The 20188-nt window shown below is 38.7% G+C and overlaps 1 protein-coding gene across 36 annotated transcripts in view; it reads left to right on the forward strand.

Moving 5' to 3' along the window:
* The window catches only part of Rims1 (regulating synaptic membrane exocytosis 1), a 488347-nt gene that overhangs the window by 156496 nt on the left and 311663 nt on the right, over positions 1-20188 (forward strand). For 32 of the 36 annotated variants that reach the window (XM_028868035.2, XM_028868038.2, XM_028868036.2 and 29 more), the window contains one exon: positions 17930-17998. The exons of the other annotated variants lie outside the window; for them this stretch is intronic. In XM_028868035.2, coding sequence (XP_028723868.1) covers positions 17930-17998 — 69 coding nt within the window. The remainder of the gene's footprint in view (positions 1-17929; positions 17999-20188) is intronic. 36 annotated transcript variants of the gene reach the window in all.

A 20188-nucleotide genomic window follows, 5' to 3' on the forward strand; every position in this document is an offset into this window, starting at 1 on the left:
AGCATTTCACTGTTAGATATGCTATAATTTATTTAAATAATCTAATAGCAACAGACAGAGAATGTCCAAGTTTTCTAAATTATTAACGATGCCATATAAACACTGTTGTATTTTCTTCTGCTTACCCCACTCTTCTTCCTTTACCTCTGCTGAGGTTAGCACATTATGGTTAGGGATTAGAAATAATGATCCAGTCTAATCTATCACTCTTTCTAGTGTGACTGCTCTCTCTTTCACATGACAGGCATTATTAAGATGAAAAGAATAGCAACATTCTTCCAGTGTCCCCAGGATTTCAACAACTGGTTTTTAGTAAGGCACAAGATAGACAACTGAAACACTTGGTCGAAAGATTATTTTGTGAGACTAGTGAATGAAGCACCATCTTCTAATAGTAAAAATACTCAAAAGAAATACAATTTTACTGATTAGCGATCACCTTGGAGTGAGCTTCAGACAATACCTGAATCAGACTTGAACATTATTTTTGACTTGTCTTTACTTTGAAGGTCTTATGCTACACCCACTTGTTACAAATTCTAATGCTTGTCGTGTTTTATTTTTTCCTAGAATCTTGTGGTGTATAACAAATTAGTCAAGAAGAAACACACACACACACACACACACACACACACACACACACACACACACACACACACAGAGCTGACTTATATCACTAACACTGAATGCAAAATAGAGGTGCCTGAAAAGGCAAGCTCTGCCCCAGCAAAACTGTCCTCAAAGAGGACAGGATAAGGGATGTGATAAGGAGGTAGAAGTGTTGAATCTAAGAAAAACTGTTTCCAAATATATGTATATATCAAAATATTGTTCATGAATACTTTGCATTAACTTTATGCATATGGGGAAAAAACATTCCTCATAAGTTGAATATGTGAACAGGGGAAGTTGAGACTATACCAGCATAGAAGATACGTGTTGCAAAATAGGATTCCATACCTAAGTCATCCATTAACATTTTTTAAAGGACTGTATTCCATTGAGGACATTTGGATTAACTCCAAAACCCCAAGTCTGTTCCTTTAGAATATTCAGTTTAACAACAAAGTTGCCTAATGTAGTTTGATGTTGGTTTTAATACTGATAAACTATTAAGTTGACATTTCTTCCCTTTTCTGCATATTATTCCATAGCTCAGTTTTAGTTATCAATGTAATTATTCACTCTTGCCCCCATGATTTAAATAGAGACAAAACTCTGAGGGAGCATTAGGTTAAACATTTTAATGAATAAAAAGTCAAAAAATTCTTTCTAATTTACATGTATATGAATAAAGGAAAATTCACATACACATAGAAAATTAATATCACCATGAGATAGCCCTTCCATAAAATGACTGCCTTGCAAACATGAGGACATGAATTTGAATTCCCTGAACCCATGTGAAAATGTGGCATGTTGGTGTACATCTATAACCCCAGGGCAGAGGGGAAGCAGAAAAAGGTGGATACCCAAAGTTTACATACATATGCACATCCACCTTCATATACATGTGCACACATCCACACTAATATGAATAGATGCCATACACAAATACACACATAAATGGACACACACACATACACACAAATAAAATACTCCGTATATGTTTAAACTAGTAACTTCTGAATAGTATGTAATTTTTTTTCAGATGTGACCTACGTGTGTACATTCCTTTGATTTTCTTGATTTTGTTCCCCAATTGACCAGTTTTAGTGCACTGTTAAATAAAAGCATTCTCCTAAAATCAGTGTGCATTTTTACATGTTATTAAAAAATGTTTAAAACATGGGTTTATTAAATGAGTATGAAAAACTTTTTAAATAAAGTGGTCAGTACTTAAATATAAACATATAAACCACACTAAATGCACTCAGCAGGTTTTATTTGTGTGTGTGTGTATATATATATATATATGTTTATATATATACATACATACATACATAACATATATACACATGCACGCACACATACACACATATGTGTCAGTAGTAATCAAAGAGAAAGAAACCATCAACTTGGGAAGGTGTAAGTGGAAACAATGGAAGGAGTTGGTAGGAGGAAGGGAATGGAGAAAGTGGTGTAAACATTTCAAATTTTAAAAATTAATTTTGAAAGTGCCAGCTTAATTCACTAGTAAAACAACTGAGCTTTTGTTCACAAATGGACAGGATAATTTAGAACTCTATTTTATACTCTGCATAAAAATTAACTCAGAATGGACTATAAACTTAAATAAGACTAAATCCAGAAAATAATTTGAAGAAAACACAGGAGAAAATATTTTGACTTTCAATTAGGCAACAATTTCTTGGAATGGACACAAAACGAGGAAACATTAAAAAGGAAAACAAAATTGATTAATTTCATCAAAACTAAAACTCTGTTCTTTGGATGACACTGTTCAAAAAATGACTGCAAACCACAAAGTTAGCCAAAACAAAGGGAAAGAAAACAAAACATGATAAGACACATTTCTAATGCAAAAAAAAAGAGCACCAAAAATGACTGAATAATAATAAATCAGCAAGTATCACCGTATAACAGGCAAAACATTTGAGCAGCCTCTGCACTGAATAAGCAAGAAATGGGAAATTTCATGTGAAAAGATGTATAATGCTTCTATTGGTAAGGGGATGAGAGTCAAGGCCACAGTGATTCCCATCAACCTTTGGTGGAAAATATTGAAAGAAAGATACCAAGTGAAAGAGAGTGATACAGTTGGATGCTTTAATAATTGTGTTGACAATATAAACTGGCAAGCTACTTTGGAAAAGAAATTGCCAGTTTTTTGTTTGTTTGTTTGTTTTTAAGTAAAACATGTCTACCAGTACCCAAACTCTTAAATAAAAAACAATTACTAAGGATGGGCTTGGTGATGAAACCCTGTAATTCCAGCTCACTTCATGAGACCCACCCCTGGTTGCAGAGCTATTGACAACTGATGGATACCGGGAAGGGAAAGTGGTTTTTCTTTAAGGTTGTGACTCCTGATAGAACCACCACCAAGAGGAATTTGAGTTGAGGACCAGGTGGTACAAATTGAAGCTCAGTCTCAAGGTTGGGTGGGGCGAGAAAGAAAATGAAGAGAAAGGTTTGTGATTGCCTATTTACCTGTAAATATCCATAATAATTTTATTCATAATAAACAAAAATCTGGAGACAGCTAAACTGTCCTCTGGTGAATGAATAAAGAAACTACAGCATATATTGTAGAATACTGATTAGCAATAAAAAGGAGAAAGATAGGGACCCAACATGGGTGGATTCTCCCACTATATATTAAGTAAAAGTTCTAACTCAAAAGGCTACATTCCATAGGCTTCCATCTTATAAATACCAGGAACACGTGAGCATGTGCTTGGTGAGGAACTCGTAACTGCCAGGTTTCAAGGGAAGAGAGAGCACTAACTGAGTTGTAAAGATTCCGGTGATCACTGTCAAACTGTCCTAAAGATTGATGAACTCCATTACATCTCTGCAATTTACTTAGTCAACTTTATTTACCCAAAGAAAGAGAGAAATAAAAGAGATAACTCCTCTTTGAGTTGCCACAGAGCATATTCATTATCTTAAAAGCTATAATGTGAAGAAAATAACTTTTATTTTACTTTAATAGCCTGAAAAAAGGCATAATATTTTGTCTCATAGATACAATATGGCATCTAGAATGCATTCAATGTTCTGTGTTTATGAAACATACCCATAGTGTTATTTTATTAAAGTCATCTTGAAGAAGTCATAAATGTAAGAGTTTGAAGCTCTTGCTACAGATTGACAAATGTACCTCAGAAATGCTTTTCCTACATTCTTGAAATATATAAAAATGACAGTTTGCATGGCTGCATGAATACTGTATATTGTTTAAATGGTGTGTGTTTCTTTTACTGCTAGTAATATAAGCATTTTCTAAATGTTGATTGACCAGTTTGTAGTTTTGTGTTTTGAATATTTGGTTCTTATTATTTTTTTCTGTACCACTGCAATTTATATTGCTTACATACTGTTTTATTACATTTATATAAGGTCTAAAGTGTTTTTTCTTAAGACAAGATTTAGGAGAGAGGAGAGTGTGACAAGAAGAATCAGAAATGCAATATACTTGAAATTGTTAAGGAACAGATTTGATCAATAAAAAAATAAAAAGTGATTTAATGTTTTCATTTTAATCTTGGTATTTTTTTTCAATTTTTTTCTTCTATAGGAAATGGACTTTTTTCATAGAATATATTCTGATTATGGTATCCCCTTCCCCTATTCCTCCTGACTCTTTCCTACCTCCCTTCCCATCTGGACCCACACTCTTTTGCTCTCTCATTAAAAAGCAATCATCTAAAGAATAATCATAAAATAAGATAATAAATAAAAAAGTCAGTATATGACAAAAACAACCAAACAAGAAAAAAAAGCCAAAGAAAAATCAGAAGAAACTCATATAGACACAGAGATAACACACATTCTCACAAAAGTCCCATTTAAAAAAAATCCCAAACCAAAGCAATAATCTGTACCCAAACGACTTGTAAGGTTAAAAAAAAAAAGTCTGACTTCACATTACCCATCTACTGATGGGTACAGGGTCTACCCTTAAGACTGGTTTGTTTCTTCCACTCTGATGTTGTCTAGCTGTGGGTCTCTGTATTTGCTTCTATCCAGGGCAGGAGAAAGCTTACCTGATGCTGGCCGAACTAGGCCCGAGTCTACTGAGTATAGCAGAATGTTGTTAAGAGTCATTTTATTGCTACCTTCCTCCAGCAGAACAACAGTATTTATTTCCCCCAAGTCTCTGATCTAGCTAGTCTCAAGTTCTGGGCCACCCAGCAGCTTTGGGTGTGGCTCCATCTCATGGAGTGGGCCTTAACTCCAATCAGACAACAATTGGTTACTCCCACAGGCCTTGTCCTGCTTACTCACCACTGTGTCTTGTAGGCACGCATGCCAGTCTTGTAGACCGAAGGGTTTGTAGATGGGCTGGTGTTTACTCTTCCCCTTTGGTAGCGTGCAGAATCCCTTCTAGTACCATGAGTACTTGTTTGTAGCCGAGGAGGCTCTAGGTAGGCAGCAGCTCGACTTCTTGTTGTTTTAAAAAAATATTGTTAATGTTTGAGTATAAGAAAATTTCCTGTATAGTGTGTGTGTATGTGTGTGTGTGTGTGTGTGTGTGTGTGTGTGTGTGTGTGTGTGTGTGTGTGTGTTTGGATCATTTTAAAGAGATACTCTTTTTTTTTTTTTTTGAACAATTATTGTTAGGTTTTTAAGAACTTCATGCATGTAGACAATGTATTTTGGTCATAACCCACCCCTACCTCTCTCTCAGATCACACTCTACTCCATGCTTTCTCCAACTTTATGGTTTTTTTTATTATTTTTGTTTTGTTTTGTTCTTTTATAACTCACAGCATACATTTGTACTGCACATATACTCAGTTGGGTGTGGGGCCATCCATTGGTGGTTGGACTTCCAGGGCCCACACTCTTAATGACAACTGACTCTCCTTCCCCAGCATCCATCAACCTTCACTAGCCTCTCACGGGGTGGGGGGGACTCATTAACTCCACTCCCCAAGCTAGACTGGCTACTGTCTTGATCTTGTGCAGGCAAGGATGGAATGCTGTGAGTTCACGAGAGCAGCCGTCCTGTCATGTCCAATAGGCACTGTTTTTCTCTGGTCCTCCCTGGATCTCTGACTTGATGGCAGAGGTCATAGGCCTCAATGGGTAAACCTTCCATGAATATTTAGTTGACAGAATACCGAGCTGTCTTCTAAGATTTTATTTCTATACCCATAGATTCTCAGTCTTCATCAGAAAAGATTTTTTTTTTGCAGTGGAACAGTAGTTAAGGCAGAAACTCACCACTGTTCAAAGTTCAGAGGATAAGTGTCTTTGGAATTCAGCCACAAACAGGACATCTGTGTCGCTCCTCTAAGAGGAGGACATCAGGGAACATTTTGAAAATGAGGCAAGAGAGATTGTAATTGATAATTTTCTCTTAAATATAACCATCTACAAACCACGCAGGGTGGCACACCCTTAATCCCAGCACCATGGGAGGCAAAGGGAGCAGGATCAGGAACTCAAGTTTTTCTTCTGCTACATAACAAGTTTGGGCACAATTTGTGATGCACGAGACCTTGTCTTAAAAAACAAAACAAACCTATCACCGATTACAGGAATGAGTGAAATATTTGGTTCACAGATAAGAGTGGAGCAATAGAGCAATAGAGAATGAGTCAGTGTTCCTGTGTTTCTTTTGAACTCACAGGAAGTTTTTGGACTTCTGAGACTAGCCCAGGGGGATATTAAACTCATTTCACGTTCTTAGTCTGCCTATCTCTGAAGTATATTTGGAAAGTGCTGCCCTATACTTGTTGCAGCTCTACTATGAGTATAAATGGTTCAGGGATGAAGGAGAAGAGGCGCTGGGGTGGGAGAAGGCTCCATGGCTATGGAAGAATTTTGATTGACATGTTTACACGTCTGCGTCAATCGTTTTGAAAGAGGTCCCACAGACAAAGGAGGATGGCCTATCAGCTAGGTTTCCTGAGAGTGTAGCAGTGCTTCCATTTCACCATATCTGAAGGCATTGACTTTGATTAAACCGAAAGTTTTACCTCCTGAAGCTGCTGCACAGGATGGAACATGGATAGATTCATTTATAAATGGCAAGGAGGAATCCTACCCAATGGCTCCTCCCATTATTTTCTAAGAGACCGGGCAAGGATGTTAGCTGTAAATTGGGGTTCATGGCAGGTAACAGATGGTTTGCTTGAAAAATTATAGCAAAAGTTGAAAATTTAAATTTTACTTTCAACACATGAGGTTTCTGGGGGAACATATTGTATTCTTTAAAAAAAAAATATGCATTAGATTCTGGAGAGATGGCCCAGTAGTTAAGAGCACTGGCTGCTCTTCCAGAGGATAGGTTCAGTTCCCAGCACTGACATGGTGGCTCATATCCATCTGCAACTCTAGTTCCAGGAGAATCTGATGGCCATCTACTACCCTCTGTTGGCTGCAAGCATGCAAGTGGTTCACAGAGATACTTGAAGGCAAAACATTCATACACCGAAAAAATATGCCTTAATATTTGTTTCAGGCCAATAAATCATATAACGTATATTTCTGGCAATTCTAATGATTTCTGTCGTTATGTTCATTTTTTTCTATGCTCTTGTACTCTGTTGCTTCTATTGACGAGTCCACAAATATTTTTTAAAATAACTGGAATAATGCAAATCAACTACTCAAAAGACTGCCTTCAACTTTATTTTAGGATATCAACATTGGAGTCATAAACTCAAGAAAGAAAAGAATTATTAAATAATTCTCTCAAATTGCCCCAATCACTACAGAAAGACTATGATATGTGCGCGCGCGCGCACACGCGCACACACACACACACACACACATGTATATACATACATACATACATACATACATACATACATACATACCCAAATGTAATGTTTCATGTTTCATAATTTACACTGGCTTACGTTAAAATAAGAAAACATAGTACTTTATTAAAAGCAACTTCAGGTTTCGGATTTTAGCTATTTTTTTAACTTGAACCTCTAATTGCAGAAATTGGTACTCTTTTTGTGCTTCTCATTGAGTTCCAAGAGTCTTTGAATTGGCTTATTGGATATGAGCACTTACTAGAGTGTTATTTCTGTGAAGGGCCATTGTGAGACTCAACAAATTCCAGTTAAATCTATAGTGAACCATGGAGTTTTCAGTTTCACGTTTGTTTGAAATTTGATAAACAGACACCTAAATTATATGACAGTCTGTCCTCGATGGTGAGAATGTGTGTCCTGTCTTAGATATGGCAGTATCTTAGTGATGAATGACAGTGGGCTACATATGGATACTGCAAGTGTCTTTGGGGTTGGGGAGATAACTCAGATGGTTAAATTCATGAGGAGCTTGGTTTAATCTACAGAATCCATATGAAGAGGCCAGGCATGGGACATGTGCTTGTAAACCAAACACTGTGGAAGAGGGGACAGAGGAGACTTGGAGCTCACATACTAGCTTGTCCATCTTAGTTGGTCAACTCCAGACCAATGAGAGAGCTGGTCTTACAAAGCAAGACAGGTGGCTTAGAGAGAACACAGTAGTTAAGAAAGCTTTTGTTGACAACAAGAATTTGGAATGCGGCACCTAAATCAACCCCTTATATCCCCAGCTTCAGGGGTGCTGATGTTTTCTTCTGGCCCCTGGAAAACAGTACATATGTTCTCACACATTCACACATACACACATATGCATACATAATTTTTTCAAATAATAATATATTTTTAAAATCTGATGGCAGATGGCTCATGATGAACCACATATATCCAAGATTATCCTCTGATCTCTATTTCTACACACACACACACACACTTACACACACACACACACACACACACACACACACACACACACACACACCTTCATTTGACTCTGTGAGCATGTAGTCCTGAACCAGTGCTTGAGGAGAGCTTACATCTCATGGGATAGGTTTTCCCAGTGAGAGCCTTTCATATAAACAGCCACATTAGTGGCAGAGTGCAGTCTTTCCTACTAGGGTTTTGCCTTTGCTGGGCTTAGCCAAACTAGACTCTGCTCCCATTTGCTCTAATGCTGTAACATTCTACAGAGCCCTGAGCCTGCAGCATATTGCCCCTTAAAGTTGACAGGACTGCTTTTTCTATTCATTGGGGACTTTCAGCAAGATGCAGCCTAAATGTTGCTGTCTCAAGAGTTAGATGATAGATTTTATTTGTCCACGTTCATAGAATGCAGAACACAAAACAGAAAAAAAAATTGTATGTCTGAGGAAAACAAAACAAAAAGCAGCCATCTTTTCTAGAGTATATATAGCATCATGAGGAAACAACTGGGCTGAGGAGATAAAATGAGTCAGTAGTCTGCTGGAAAGTAGGATCAAGGTAAAAATAATAATAATGAAAGTGATATTAGCATAGCAAAGTTATTCTAAATACCTTCTAAATATTATTTATGAGAACAGCGAGTTTATTACTCATGGCTAAGATTAAGCAGTTTGAGTTTTTACTGGAAATGAAGATGTCCCAGAAAGCAGTCACTGAAATGGTATAAACACTTCGACCTGCTAGCCTGATGCTGCGCTCATCATGGCTGTCATCTAAGTCATCGGCAAGTGAACCAAGAAAGAAAATGTGTAGCTGCAGTGAAAAGGGCGTGAAGGGGGCTACAGGGTGGCTCAGTGAGTTAAGCATTTTTAAGCCTGGTCATGTAACTCCAGTCTCTGGAACCCACTTAAAGGTGGAAGGAGAGAAAAACCTCCACAAAGGTGTCCTCTGACCTCCACATATTTACAGTGACTTGTGTCCCACACATCCATCAAATGCCCTCTGCTCACCTCACCGTGAAAGTATTGACAACGAAAGGTGAGTGAAGACTGGAACCTAGAGAAGGGACAGTAGAGTGGACTGCAGCTTCTGCAGAGGACTCAGGATGTGCTAGGAGAAAAGGCTGAGCCCACAACAGGCCTATACCTACAACCACACCAGACCTCCACATGGGGAGGATGTGGATCCAGAGAACATACCTCGGACGGGGGATCCAGAATCAAGATAAAGTATTTAAGAAACAAGAGTATGTGAATACCAGCAGCCCAAATTGCATAAGGGATGCACGCACGCACGCACGCACGCACGCACGCACGCAAGCACTCTCACACCAGGAATCTGCTTGACGGGGGAAGGAAAGGGTCGAGAGAATAAGAGAGAAAATGATTGATTGATCAAATGTTTATTAACCAGATAGGAATCAGCCTCACACACTCCAAGTCTGTGTCTGGGAATGGACCCCTTCTGCCAGTTTGATGTAAGGGCCGAAAGGACTTCATTACAGATGAACGACAGCTCTGGCATCTAATTATAATTTACTTGAATATAGCACAGTTAAACAGCGGCAAAACAGTGGGCATTCTAAGAGCATTAGGAAGTCGGGAAGTGTGTATCTTAATAGATACAACTGTAGCTGTGGAAGGCTGACCAGCAAAGAATGGTCTCCCAAACTGTTCATTTTCATAATCCTGGGATATAGGATAGAGCCGACTAACACCACAAAAGAAAGTATGTGCCTACCTCACTCCTAAGGCCTAAATGCTCTTTGGTATAATGTTTGCTAAAGATATATATCCTTTGTTCTTGGGAGAAATAGTAAGAGCATTTTAAAAGGAATATTAAAGGATAATTAAGGACATGGAATATATGAAGTCATAGTTTCTCAGGACTATCATTATTGATCCTTGCTCTCTATTTTTAGCAGTTTCTTCTGCTCCTCCAGGTTCTTTTTTTTTTTTTTTTTTTTGAGAAAGTGCTTACTTCCTGCTGGGGATATTGAATTAGGTTCCATGCACAGTGAGCAAGTGTGCACTGCTCTTGTGTCAGCTACCTCGTTGGTTTGAGCCTTCCTACCTAAGTGAGGAGTTCACGCTGAAGGCATGCTCACAAACACTAAGAAAAATCCTGGGCTGGACTTTCCAAACTTAGAGATTCTTCCAGGGGGAAAAGAACAAAAAAGTGTGTTTAAAGATAAAATACTGATCAAGATTTTGCAAAATTCCTATTGTTTTGCCTAGGGGTATTCTGGAGTACAGTTTTGTGTAAGCAATGGCTATGATTGACCTCTACTTTTTTTTCCCTTCCCTTCCCTTCCCTTCCCTTCCCTTCCCTTCCCTTCCCTTCCCTTCCCTTCCCTTCCCTTCTTCCCTCCCTTCCCCTCCCCTCCCCTCCCCTCCCTCCCTCCTTCCCTCCCTCCCTCCCTCCCTCCCTCCCTCCCTCCCTCCCTCCCTCCCTCCTTCCCTCTGTCCTTCCTTCACTGTTTTTCTCTATTGTTAAGAATCTGTTCTGCCAAACAGATCAAGCTAATTAGCTGTCTCACCTATCCAGAGGGCCTGATCTAGTTGGGGGCTCCTCAGCTATTGGGTAAAAGTTCATGTATTTCCATTTGATTGGCTGTTTGTCCCTGTGCTTTTTCCAATATTGGTCTCAACAATTCTCTCAATTTATATTTATAAATTCAACAATGTATAAATATAAATTATATTTATAATATCAAATGAGAGAGATAGAGATAGAGATAGATAGATAGATAGATAGATAGATAGAGAGAGAGAGAGAGAGAGAACACTAATATTCAGCTTGTTTCTATCCTCCAATATTTAGTGTAATATTTTCTTTCCTTGCCTTTTGGCTACTGACCAGTCTCCCTAGTGTAGGACACCCATGGTCCAGATCTATTGTCTAGAGTATAGTCTGTATGGTTGGTTCACAGTCTACTCACACACTCTTCGATCCTTCCATATTACGTTGTCCCTCTGGTGCCTAGCCCCAGGGTAGGAAAGAGAAGATTCTTCTTGTGGCATCCAGAGTATGTCTGGCTGCTTTGAGGATTCCTCCTTTCTTCTCTGTCCCACACTGAGCAACCTTCAGCATCCCCTTGTGGGGGTGAGGGCTAACTGTCTTCTTATGGGACTTCGATAGCAGCTTTTTAGGAGGCCCTAGGGAACTTGACATTTCAAAGTGATCTGCTGTGAAACATCTTTTTCCCAACCACTGGAATACAGTCTGTCAGCACTCTTTTTACTGCCCACTTCTCCAGTGACAATGCCATTAGGTCTTCCTCTTTCTTTCGGATGAAGTTTAGCTATGTAGCCCAGGCTGGCCTTGAATTCTTCTGTCCTTAGCTTCCCAAATACTGAGGTTATTGGCATCTACTATAACTCAGTCTCCTGAGACATTCATCTGTCCCCAGTGAATACAGTTATCAGGCCCACTCATCTTATAGAACGTGAGTATGAGAACAATCCCCTGCACATCCCCACTTCCTCTGGAAGTTCCTCCCTTCTGGGCCCCTCCTCCCTCTTCATTACTTCCCTCTGACAGAGGCCAGAAACTGGTCCAGCTTCTATTGTATTTGCTTATAGGAGGAATAGTACCTGCTTTGCCCTTGTCCTTGGATGTTTTAGTTTCTTTACTCAAGGCAATATCCTTGTAATGCATTCAAGACTGAGACAAGAATGAAGGATGGCACACTGCATTCCTAGCAATGCTGATGTTTATTGTGTGTTTGGAGGCACTGTTATAACTCCTTTGAAACAGAGGCCAAGAAAAGTTAAGACACTTCTCAGAGGTCACTGAGTAGTAAGTGGTGGAGCCTAAATTTAAATCTGGGCAGGCTGGTGACAGAGACTGTAGTCTAAATCCTGCCCCTTAAGGCTACTAAGATAAGATGCCCTATAGTGATTTGTGGTATTTTTAAGGCATGTAAAATGAGATGCCTAGCTGTGATTTGTGGAAGCAAGATCCTAGGATATTAGGCTGTGGACCTACGAGAACAAGCCCGAGAGAAGTCCTTATACAGAGTGGAACTAGAGTTTACAGTGCTGTGAGTTTCGTTTAAGCTTCTTATCTGCTGTAAATCAGAGGCAAGCAGTTACCACAGGGAGGGAAGAGTCCAGGTTTATATTCTATATAAAATAAAAGTTTACTGAAACATATCATGTTTTTCATAAACCCTGCTCTTGGTGTTAATTAACCAAAAATTGGTTAAATCTATAAAGTATCCCAATAAGTTAGTGCACACTGAGCTGTTTATTTAGTTTAGTATAGTAGATGGTCAGAAAGGGTTCTTAAATGATGCTGACATATTAGAGTACATACAAGAAAGGTGTGAATAAATGAATACATTTACATTCTTTCACAAGCCATGATACATTTCCTAGAATGCAATCTTTTGGTAAGATAGAAATATATCAGTTGAATTTCAAGATGTTAAAATTACTTGAATTCCCATATGACATATTAATTATACAACAAAAATGTCCATAGATCTACTTGAAAGAGATAGTAATCTCGGCAATAGAAAAATTAAGTTAAAGTTGTTCTAATTGGTAGAGGGACATTAAGAGATTAAAAGAATAGTGGTGATGGAAGAAGCATAGGCTACAGCATGCCCCAAAAGGCCAAAGGTCAACATGTTACATGTAACTTTCAAAGTACATTTACCACTCCAAAAAACTTAAAATTAATGTTCAGATGCCCTGTATTTACATATTCCAGTGTAATGTTCACATCATTGATAAAACCCTAAGAACTGCAACATATACACTAAAAAATTCTCTGAAATTTTATCCTTGGGGCTGGAGAGATGGCTCAGTGGTTAAGAGGACCGACTGCTCTTCTGGAGGACTGCTCTTCTGCTCTTCAATTCCCAGCACCCACATGGCAGCTAACAACTGTCTGTAACTCCAAGATCTGACACCCTCACACATACATACATGCAGGGAAAACAAATAAATAAAAATAAGTAAATAAAAATAAATAAATTTTATCCTTGAAATCATCTGAAATATAATCAATTATGTTATCAAATGAAACAAACATTCTTTCATTGCTTTCTAAAAGGGGGGAGGAGAGAGAGAGACAGAGACAGAGTCAGAGACAGAGACAGAGAACATGGTTGGAAAACATCTGTAAACCCAGCATTCAAGGAATAGAGACAACAGAGACAAGGGAATCATCACATTTGAGGCAAGGTTGGTTTATATAGGAAATTCCAGAGAGGCTAGGGCTATATAAAGAGACCCTATCTCAAAATACCAAAACAAAACAAAACCCCCTACATACTGAAAAAGAATATACCAGAGTTTTGTGAATGTTATCACAGATTGGCACCAAGGACAGAAGATAAATAATCCCAATCAAGTCTAGTTTTGTGAAACAGTGCGTATAATTAGGGTTGTTTACAGGACTTGTGTGAAGGATTACTCACAGGAGCATGGGAAGCCTATGGTCAACTACATCAGTGAAAGAATATTCTTCCTACAACCTCTTTGAGGAAGGGTTTGGCTAGTGAACTCCTAGCAGCCTTTATCTTCAGGCTTCACTCATGGTACCCATTAACTGTCTCTTTGGAGATAGAAACGACCTTGGGACCCCTTTCCTTGTTTTGTAATGGTAAGTTAATGGGTCCCATCATCTAATCATGGGTGCTGACAGTTCAAGCTGGGAAATGTTTCTATTATGCTAGAACAAAATATTCCATCTATAACTCTTGCCCTTTCTCCAGTTCTTACAGTCTTCCCTTCTGTGATACCCCCTCATCGTTGGATGGATGGGGCAAGATGTCTGATGTAGGGATGAATATTCAGTGCATTCCTGGGGGTCAGGAGAGGGTAGGCATGCGCATACCACAGCACACGTGTGGAGATCAGAAGACAGTCTCGAGTGTGGATCCTTGCTGTCAAGGTTGTTTGAGGCTTGGTCTCTCTGCTGTTTAATGCTGCTTAGGCAGACTAAGCTGGCCTGTAAGATATAGAGGTTCTCCTGTTTCTGCCTCAGATCTCACTGCAGACTCATACCAGTGTACCTGGTTTGACATAGGTCCTGGACATTTGAAATCAGGTATCCATGTTCATGCTGCAAACAGCTGACCCACTGAGCCGTCTTTCCACCCTGGGGAAATTTTTGGAGTGAGATTCAGCTTAGCTACACAAGGTATACACCATTAGACTAGAGAGTTAACCTAGCAAGCCATTTATGCCCACCTGCTGTGTGGAGAGCAAGAATATTTGATTGTGTTCTTATGTGAACGTTAAGAAAACATTTCAGGTGGAAGCTAGTAATTACACCAGCTTTCATTCTGAACCGGACCTGAATCCTAACCATCCTCAAAATTGGTCTGGCTCCTGTCTCTAAATAGTCCTCTAGTCACTTTGTTCTTTAGCACAAGTGGAGACTCTTTCCTCTGTATTTTTTTCCTCCTCATGTTTCACGAACCAAATGTGTACTGTAGTTTATATGGGCATCTTTGTGCTGTGGTCATCTTCAATATGAAAATCTAGAGGTTACATCTGAAAGACTAATTTAGTTTTGTTTTGTTTTTGTTTTTTTGTGCTCCTATAATTCTCATCCAAAACCCAAACACACAAATAAGCATCCACCAGACATAATGACTCTCATTTTTAATCCCAAGACTTGTGGGTTTGAGGCAGGAAAATAGAGGGTAAATGTTCAGCAACATGTGATCCTACAGCCTAGGGTAGTGAGACCATAGTGAGACTCAGTTTATAATGAAAGAAAGGGAGGGAGGGAAGAAGGGAGGGAGGGAGGGAGGGAGGGAGGGAGGGAGGAGGAAGGGAAGAGGGGGGGAGGGAGGGAGGGGAAAGTACACGGGTAGCAGGGAGGAGAAAGGAGAAAAGAAAACAGGATCAATAGGTCCTTGATTTTTGTGGAGAGCTATTACTTTTGATGAGTGACCCCCAAACTCAGTTTCTGTAGAATTTCATAGGCACAAATTTGAATTCTTTCTTAACAAGACAAGCTGGGCACAAATGAAGGCTGCAGTGAACAATGAAGTCTGGCCACTTACTCAGTGTTTTTGCATCTCTCAGGACAGCTTGATTTTGCTCATAAGGACATGTAGTCAGTTTTGTTCTAGTTGCTGTGACAAAACACCTTATGCAAGCAATTTAGGGGAGAAAGAGTTTATTTCAGCTCACAATTCCACGTTGCTGTCCATCACTTCAGGGAAGGAACAGCAGGAGGAGGTTGAGCGTGCTGTATTACATCTTCAGTTGGAAGGAAGCAACAGGTTCATGCTGCCAGTACTCAGCTAACTCTTTTCTTTTCATTAGGTCCAGGGCCCATCCAGTTCATGAAATAGTATCACTCATGCTAGGCTGAGACTTCCCACATCAATCAATGTAATCAAGATGAACACCCTCAGACATGCCAACCTGATATAGATAGCCCCTCATTGAAACTCTTCCCAGGTGATTCTACCTTGTGCCAAGTTAATTAAAATTAAGAATTATAGGACATATGCAGTTAATGGCTTCAAATGGGGTACATTTCATTTTTTATGAAGAACAAATGAACTTTAGATTTTTTTTTGCTTTAATAGGTAATGTTGCATGAGAAAAGAACACGGAGATTTAAGAAAAGCATTGCATTTTTGGTTTTGTGTTTTTACTTATTTATTTTGATGTGTGTGTGTGTGTGTGTGTGTGTGTGTGTGGTATGTGTGAGTGGGTGGGTATACAGGTGCATATGTGATTTTGGTGATTTGTTTTTGCCCTCCACCTTGTTGAAATAGTTTCTCTCTTGCTGTTTCTGTTGCCATATGGCATCCTAGTTCATACTAGTTGAACCATGAGCTTCCTCGTAGAGATGCTCCTGACTTCACATCTTACTTCATCACAGGAGTGCTGGAATTACAGGCGAGGAGCACATCTTCTAGCTTTTTGCATTAGTTCCAGGGATCCAGCCTGGTCAGATTTATGTGGCAAGTGCTTTTACCTGCCAAGACTCTATCCAGCTATTAAGTATTTGGTTACGTTTATTATTTAGTATTATTTATTTTAGTATTTATTTTGTATTTTATAATAAATTATAACTCATCAACATAAAATACTTTTGTATCAAGTCTATAAATCTATCAATTTAGAAAATAATTTATTTTCTTTTTTATTATAATACTTTGATTTCATACACATACTTAGGAGAATTTTAGTACTTTTCATTTCCCATTACCCTCTAGAACCCCCTCCCTCTTTCAATAAAGAAATGAATTAAGACCTACAAAAAGTTGTAGTGGAATGTCAGACTGGATAGTGATATATATTACATTTATCACATCCTGTAAATGTAGTTAAGAAACAATGAATCATGAACTGTTTCAAAGAGTAGTAAATCTAGCCCTCATGTGTTAGAGAAGGATGTGAGAATTGAAAAATTGACAGAGTTCTTGGGGCTCAAGTTTATGTAAATCTTAAGGAACTTCATTTGTTTTATTGTTTTCAGTAAATATACAGGCAAGAAATCTTTTACAGGGTCTGGGTGCAGTAAACTCAGATTCTTTGGCTTGTAAGTGTCGCAGAGATAACCTATCTAGGAAGGGCTAAAGACTCTGAGATTACATAATTGACCAGACAAACGTGTGTGTGTGTGTGTGTGTGTGTGTGTGTGTGTGTGTGTGTGTGTGTATTAAAAAGAAAACCAGCAGTAACAAGTACCAAAAACAGCAGAGACTGTTTCTTGCAAATTAGGAGCAAGGGCATCCTAGGTGTAAGTAGTTAGTCTTCCCAGGTGATGGTCACAAGAATGGCTGTTCCTACTGCAGAAGGACACACTTGTGTCTCTACCTGTGCAGAACTGACTACATTTGCAGTGCACTGTAGAAAGTAAAGTGACATTTCTTCCAAACTGTGTTCTCATGACCTCATAGACTGATAAGATACTTACTAGAGTCTTGTGATGCTGAATATTAAATTCATAGGGAAACCCCTTGATTCTCTTAAAACAAAAGCAACAAAAATCTCAAGCTGCTCATGGTGACTCACACCTGTAATCCTAGTATTCAAGAGGCTGAGGCAGGAGGATTGTCATAAATTTGAGGCCAGTTTGGGTTACATAGTGAGTGCCAGCGCAGCCTGGGCTTCAGAATACCTGTCTCAAAAATAAATATATAAATAAATAATAAATAATGAACAAACCAAAAGTACGATTAAGCTGTGATCTTATGGAATTTATACTGAAAGACTTCAGAGCATGATTCCTGAAACTGGTCTTTCTCTCCATTACTTTCTCTTTGGAAATTTATCACTCCTCACTTTTGGAATTCCCAGACTGGCCTAAGAAAGATTCAGCAGAGCCTGGTTGTTACACTGATCTTTTCAGAGTTGACCCTTATCTTAATCATTTAAATAAAATTCCAAGGGGGACTCCGAGGTCACAGATGGGAAATGCAGAGGTGACAACTGTCTTGCTTACCTGCTTTGCTGAACAGAGTTGAGCCATATTAGCCCTGCTCACATCTAGCAGCTTGCTGAGCACCTGGTTATCTCCAGCTGACTGAGTCTGTCTTCTTCTCCCTTGCCTTACAGGAACATTTTCAGATGTGTCTGTGTTCCCAGAAAGCCAAGCAGCGAAGAGGGAGGCCCAGAAAGAAACTGGTATTTCCTCTCCTTCCTGCTTTGGTCTGCTTTTTAAAGTTTTGTGTACCCCCTGCAAAAGACTTCTGGAATGACTGCCCACAAAACAGTGGGTCCATTCAGAGGAGTCCTGTGTGTCTTGTATCTTCCAAATGTCATCCCAGTCTTGCAAATACACAGTTATGACAAAAAACAGAAATTCTGGAAGTCTGTTTTGCTTCATAGACTATATTGAAACATCACACTTTGACCAGAAAATACTTTAACTATAGCAGCACTACTTGCCCTCTCTATCTCTATCATATGACCTGAGATATTTACATTATTAAAACTGGCCGGAATAGGGGAACAGTCTCCCAAGTGTTTAAAGGATTAAAATTGAGCTATTAATTGCATTGCCTATTTAAATATGGTAATAGTGATGGCCAAAGGAACCCTGATTCCAAGTGGGCTTCCTACCCACACTGTTTTCTTAATAGTTCTAATTTTAAGTTGTATGAATAACATTGGGGCCAGATATGTGGTATCTAGGTGGCACATAACTATTCCATCAGTTTCTTTTCATACAGAATACATACATATATTTTTTAATAGTTCTATCCAAGTGTGGCATGTTTCTACTGTGTATTTAAAACATTTCTGAATCATATTGGTTCAGAATTGTTAAATAAAATATATTAAAATCTAACATTGATTTAGCAGGAGGAAAATAGGATAACCATAGAACAATGTCACTGTCCAGTTCAAAGCTTTATTAATTTATCTCCAGAGTACTCCAGTATTATCAATGGTGATCTTGTTGAAAATATACAGCCTGCTCAGTGAGGCAGTCAATGAGATAATCCTTTTGGATAAACTCCTACTTGTAATTTGGGGTTTCAGCTGTTGTTAAATTCCTAGAACATGGTCCTTTGTTTTTTGGCCTCCAGCAAGGCTCTGTCTCACTGTTTTCCTGGCCTTGAGTTTATAGTTCATGGTCTAAATGCCATTCAGTGCAACTTACAATCTACCTCCAGATTTAAGTCGTGGCTGGAATTGTGGAGTTTGTTCTGCACCTAGTAACCATAAGCCTTTCCCAGTGCCCCCGAGTCCCTGACCTGGTCTTTAAGGCCTTCGCATGTTAGCTGCTACCTGTTTTTTGCTTTATTTTTAGTTCTAACCCATTGGGTACTACTACTTTAGGCAAGCAGGGCTGCTTATTAGTGGCATACTGTGTGTGCTTTTATGGATCTTTGCTTTCTGATGCTTTTTTTACCCTTCACATTCCTGCTGTGTTCATGTGTGAATACTGTTCCCCCATTTTTAATTTTATGTGTTTCTCAATTGTATCTTCTCTGAATGGCAAAGTTAGTAATGATTCTTCTCTCTTCTGAAATAATTCCAATTTTCAAATCTCTAAATATGTTTTATTTTCTGTTGAAATGGCATGTGAGCAATGATTATTCTGCCTACAGGATATCTGAGACTGGTATACTTTGAATCCCAAATATTCTTGGCACAATTCTCTAAACCTATTAGCCAGTAAGTAATTATTCATTGAATGATAATTTTTTTCTTTGTTCCAAAATACATGATGTAATTTACATCTCCTGGGGTATACAGATGTTGGTATTTATATTTTTATTTTAGTTAAGCACATGGTGGATGTATTTAAAATATGGATATTAGTAAGTGTATAGTAAGTTAGAACCCTAGAGCATTTTGTACAATCTAATATTTGACCATCCCATTTAATCGCTACTTTCCTTACTTGTTTTTAGCTTGGTACTTAAGAGGTCTCACTGTTTAAAATGAAGGGGAAAAAAAATGAAACCCAAAAGATAAAAAACCAAACAACACAAAACACCCCACAGTGAACTCTGGTATACCTACAGTTGTTGCTTCCAAACTACAATGTGATATCAAAAGGGTTAAATGTGAGGCTTCCCTGGAAAGTTGCAGGTCATAGAAGTCTTCAAGAATACTACAAGAAAATTTTAGTGACTCAGTTTCTACTACCGTCATTGCTAACTTTTACTAATCAAAAGACATGCTTATGGTTACCAAATGTTACATTTAATGTATGGCCTTTGGGTGAATGCAGATTCCCTCGTAGAACAGTTGCTAAGCATGTGCAATGCCTTGAGTTTAATGCCTAGGACTACGAAATAAATTTTCAAGTACGTGCTGGCGACTTAGGTCCACTAGGAGGCTGCTGCTGCTTTCCTTGCT

This window comes from Peromyscus leucopus, chromosome 16_21 (genome assembly GCF_004664715.2).
Source record: "Peromyscus leucopus breed LL Stock chromosome 16_21, UCI_PerLeu_2.1, whole genome shotgun sequence".
Classification (NCBI taxonomy): Eukaryota; Metazoa; Chordata; class Mammalia; order Rodentia; family Cricetidae; genus Peromyscus; species Peromyscus leucopus.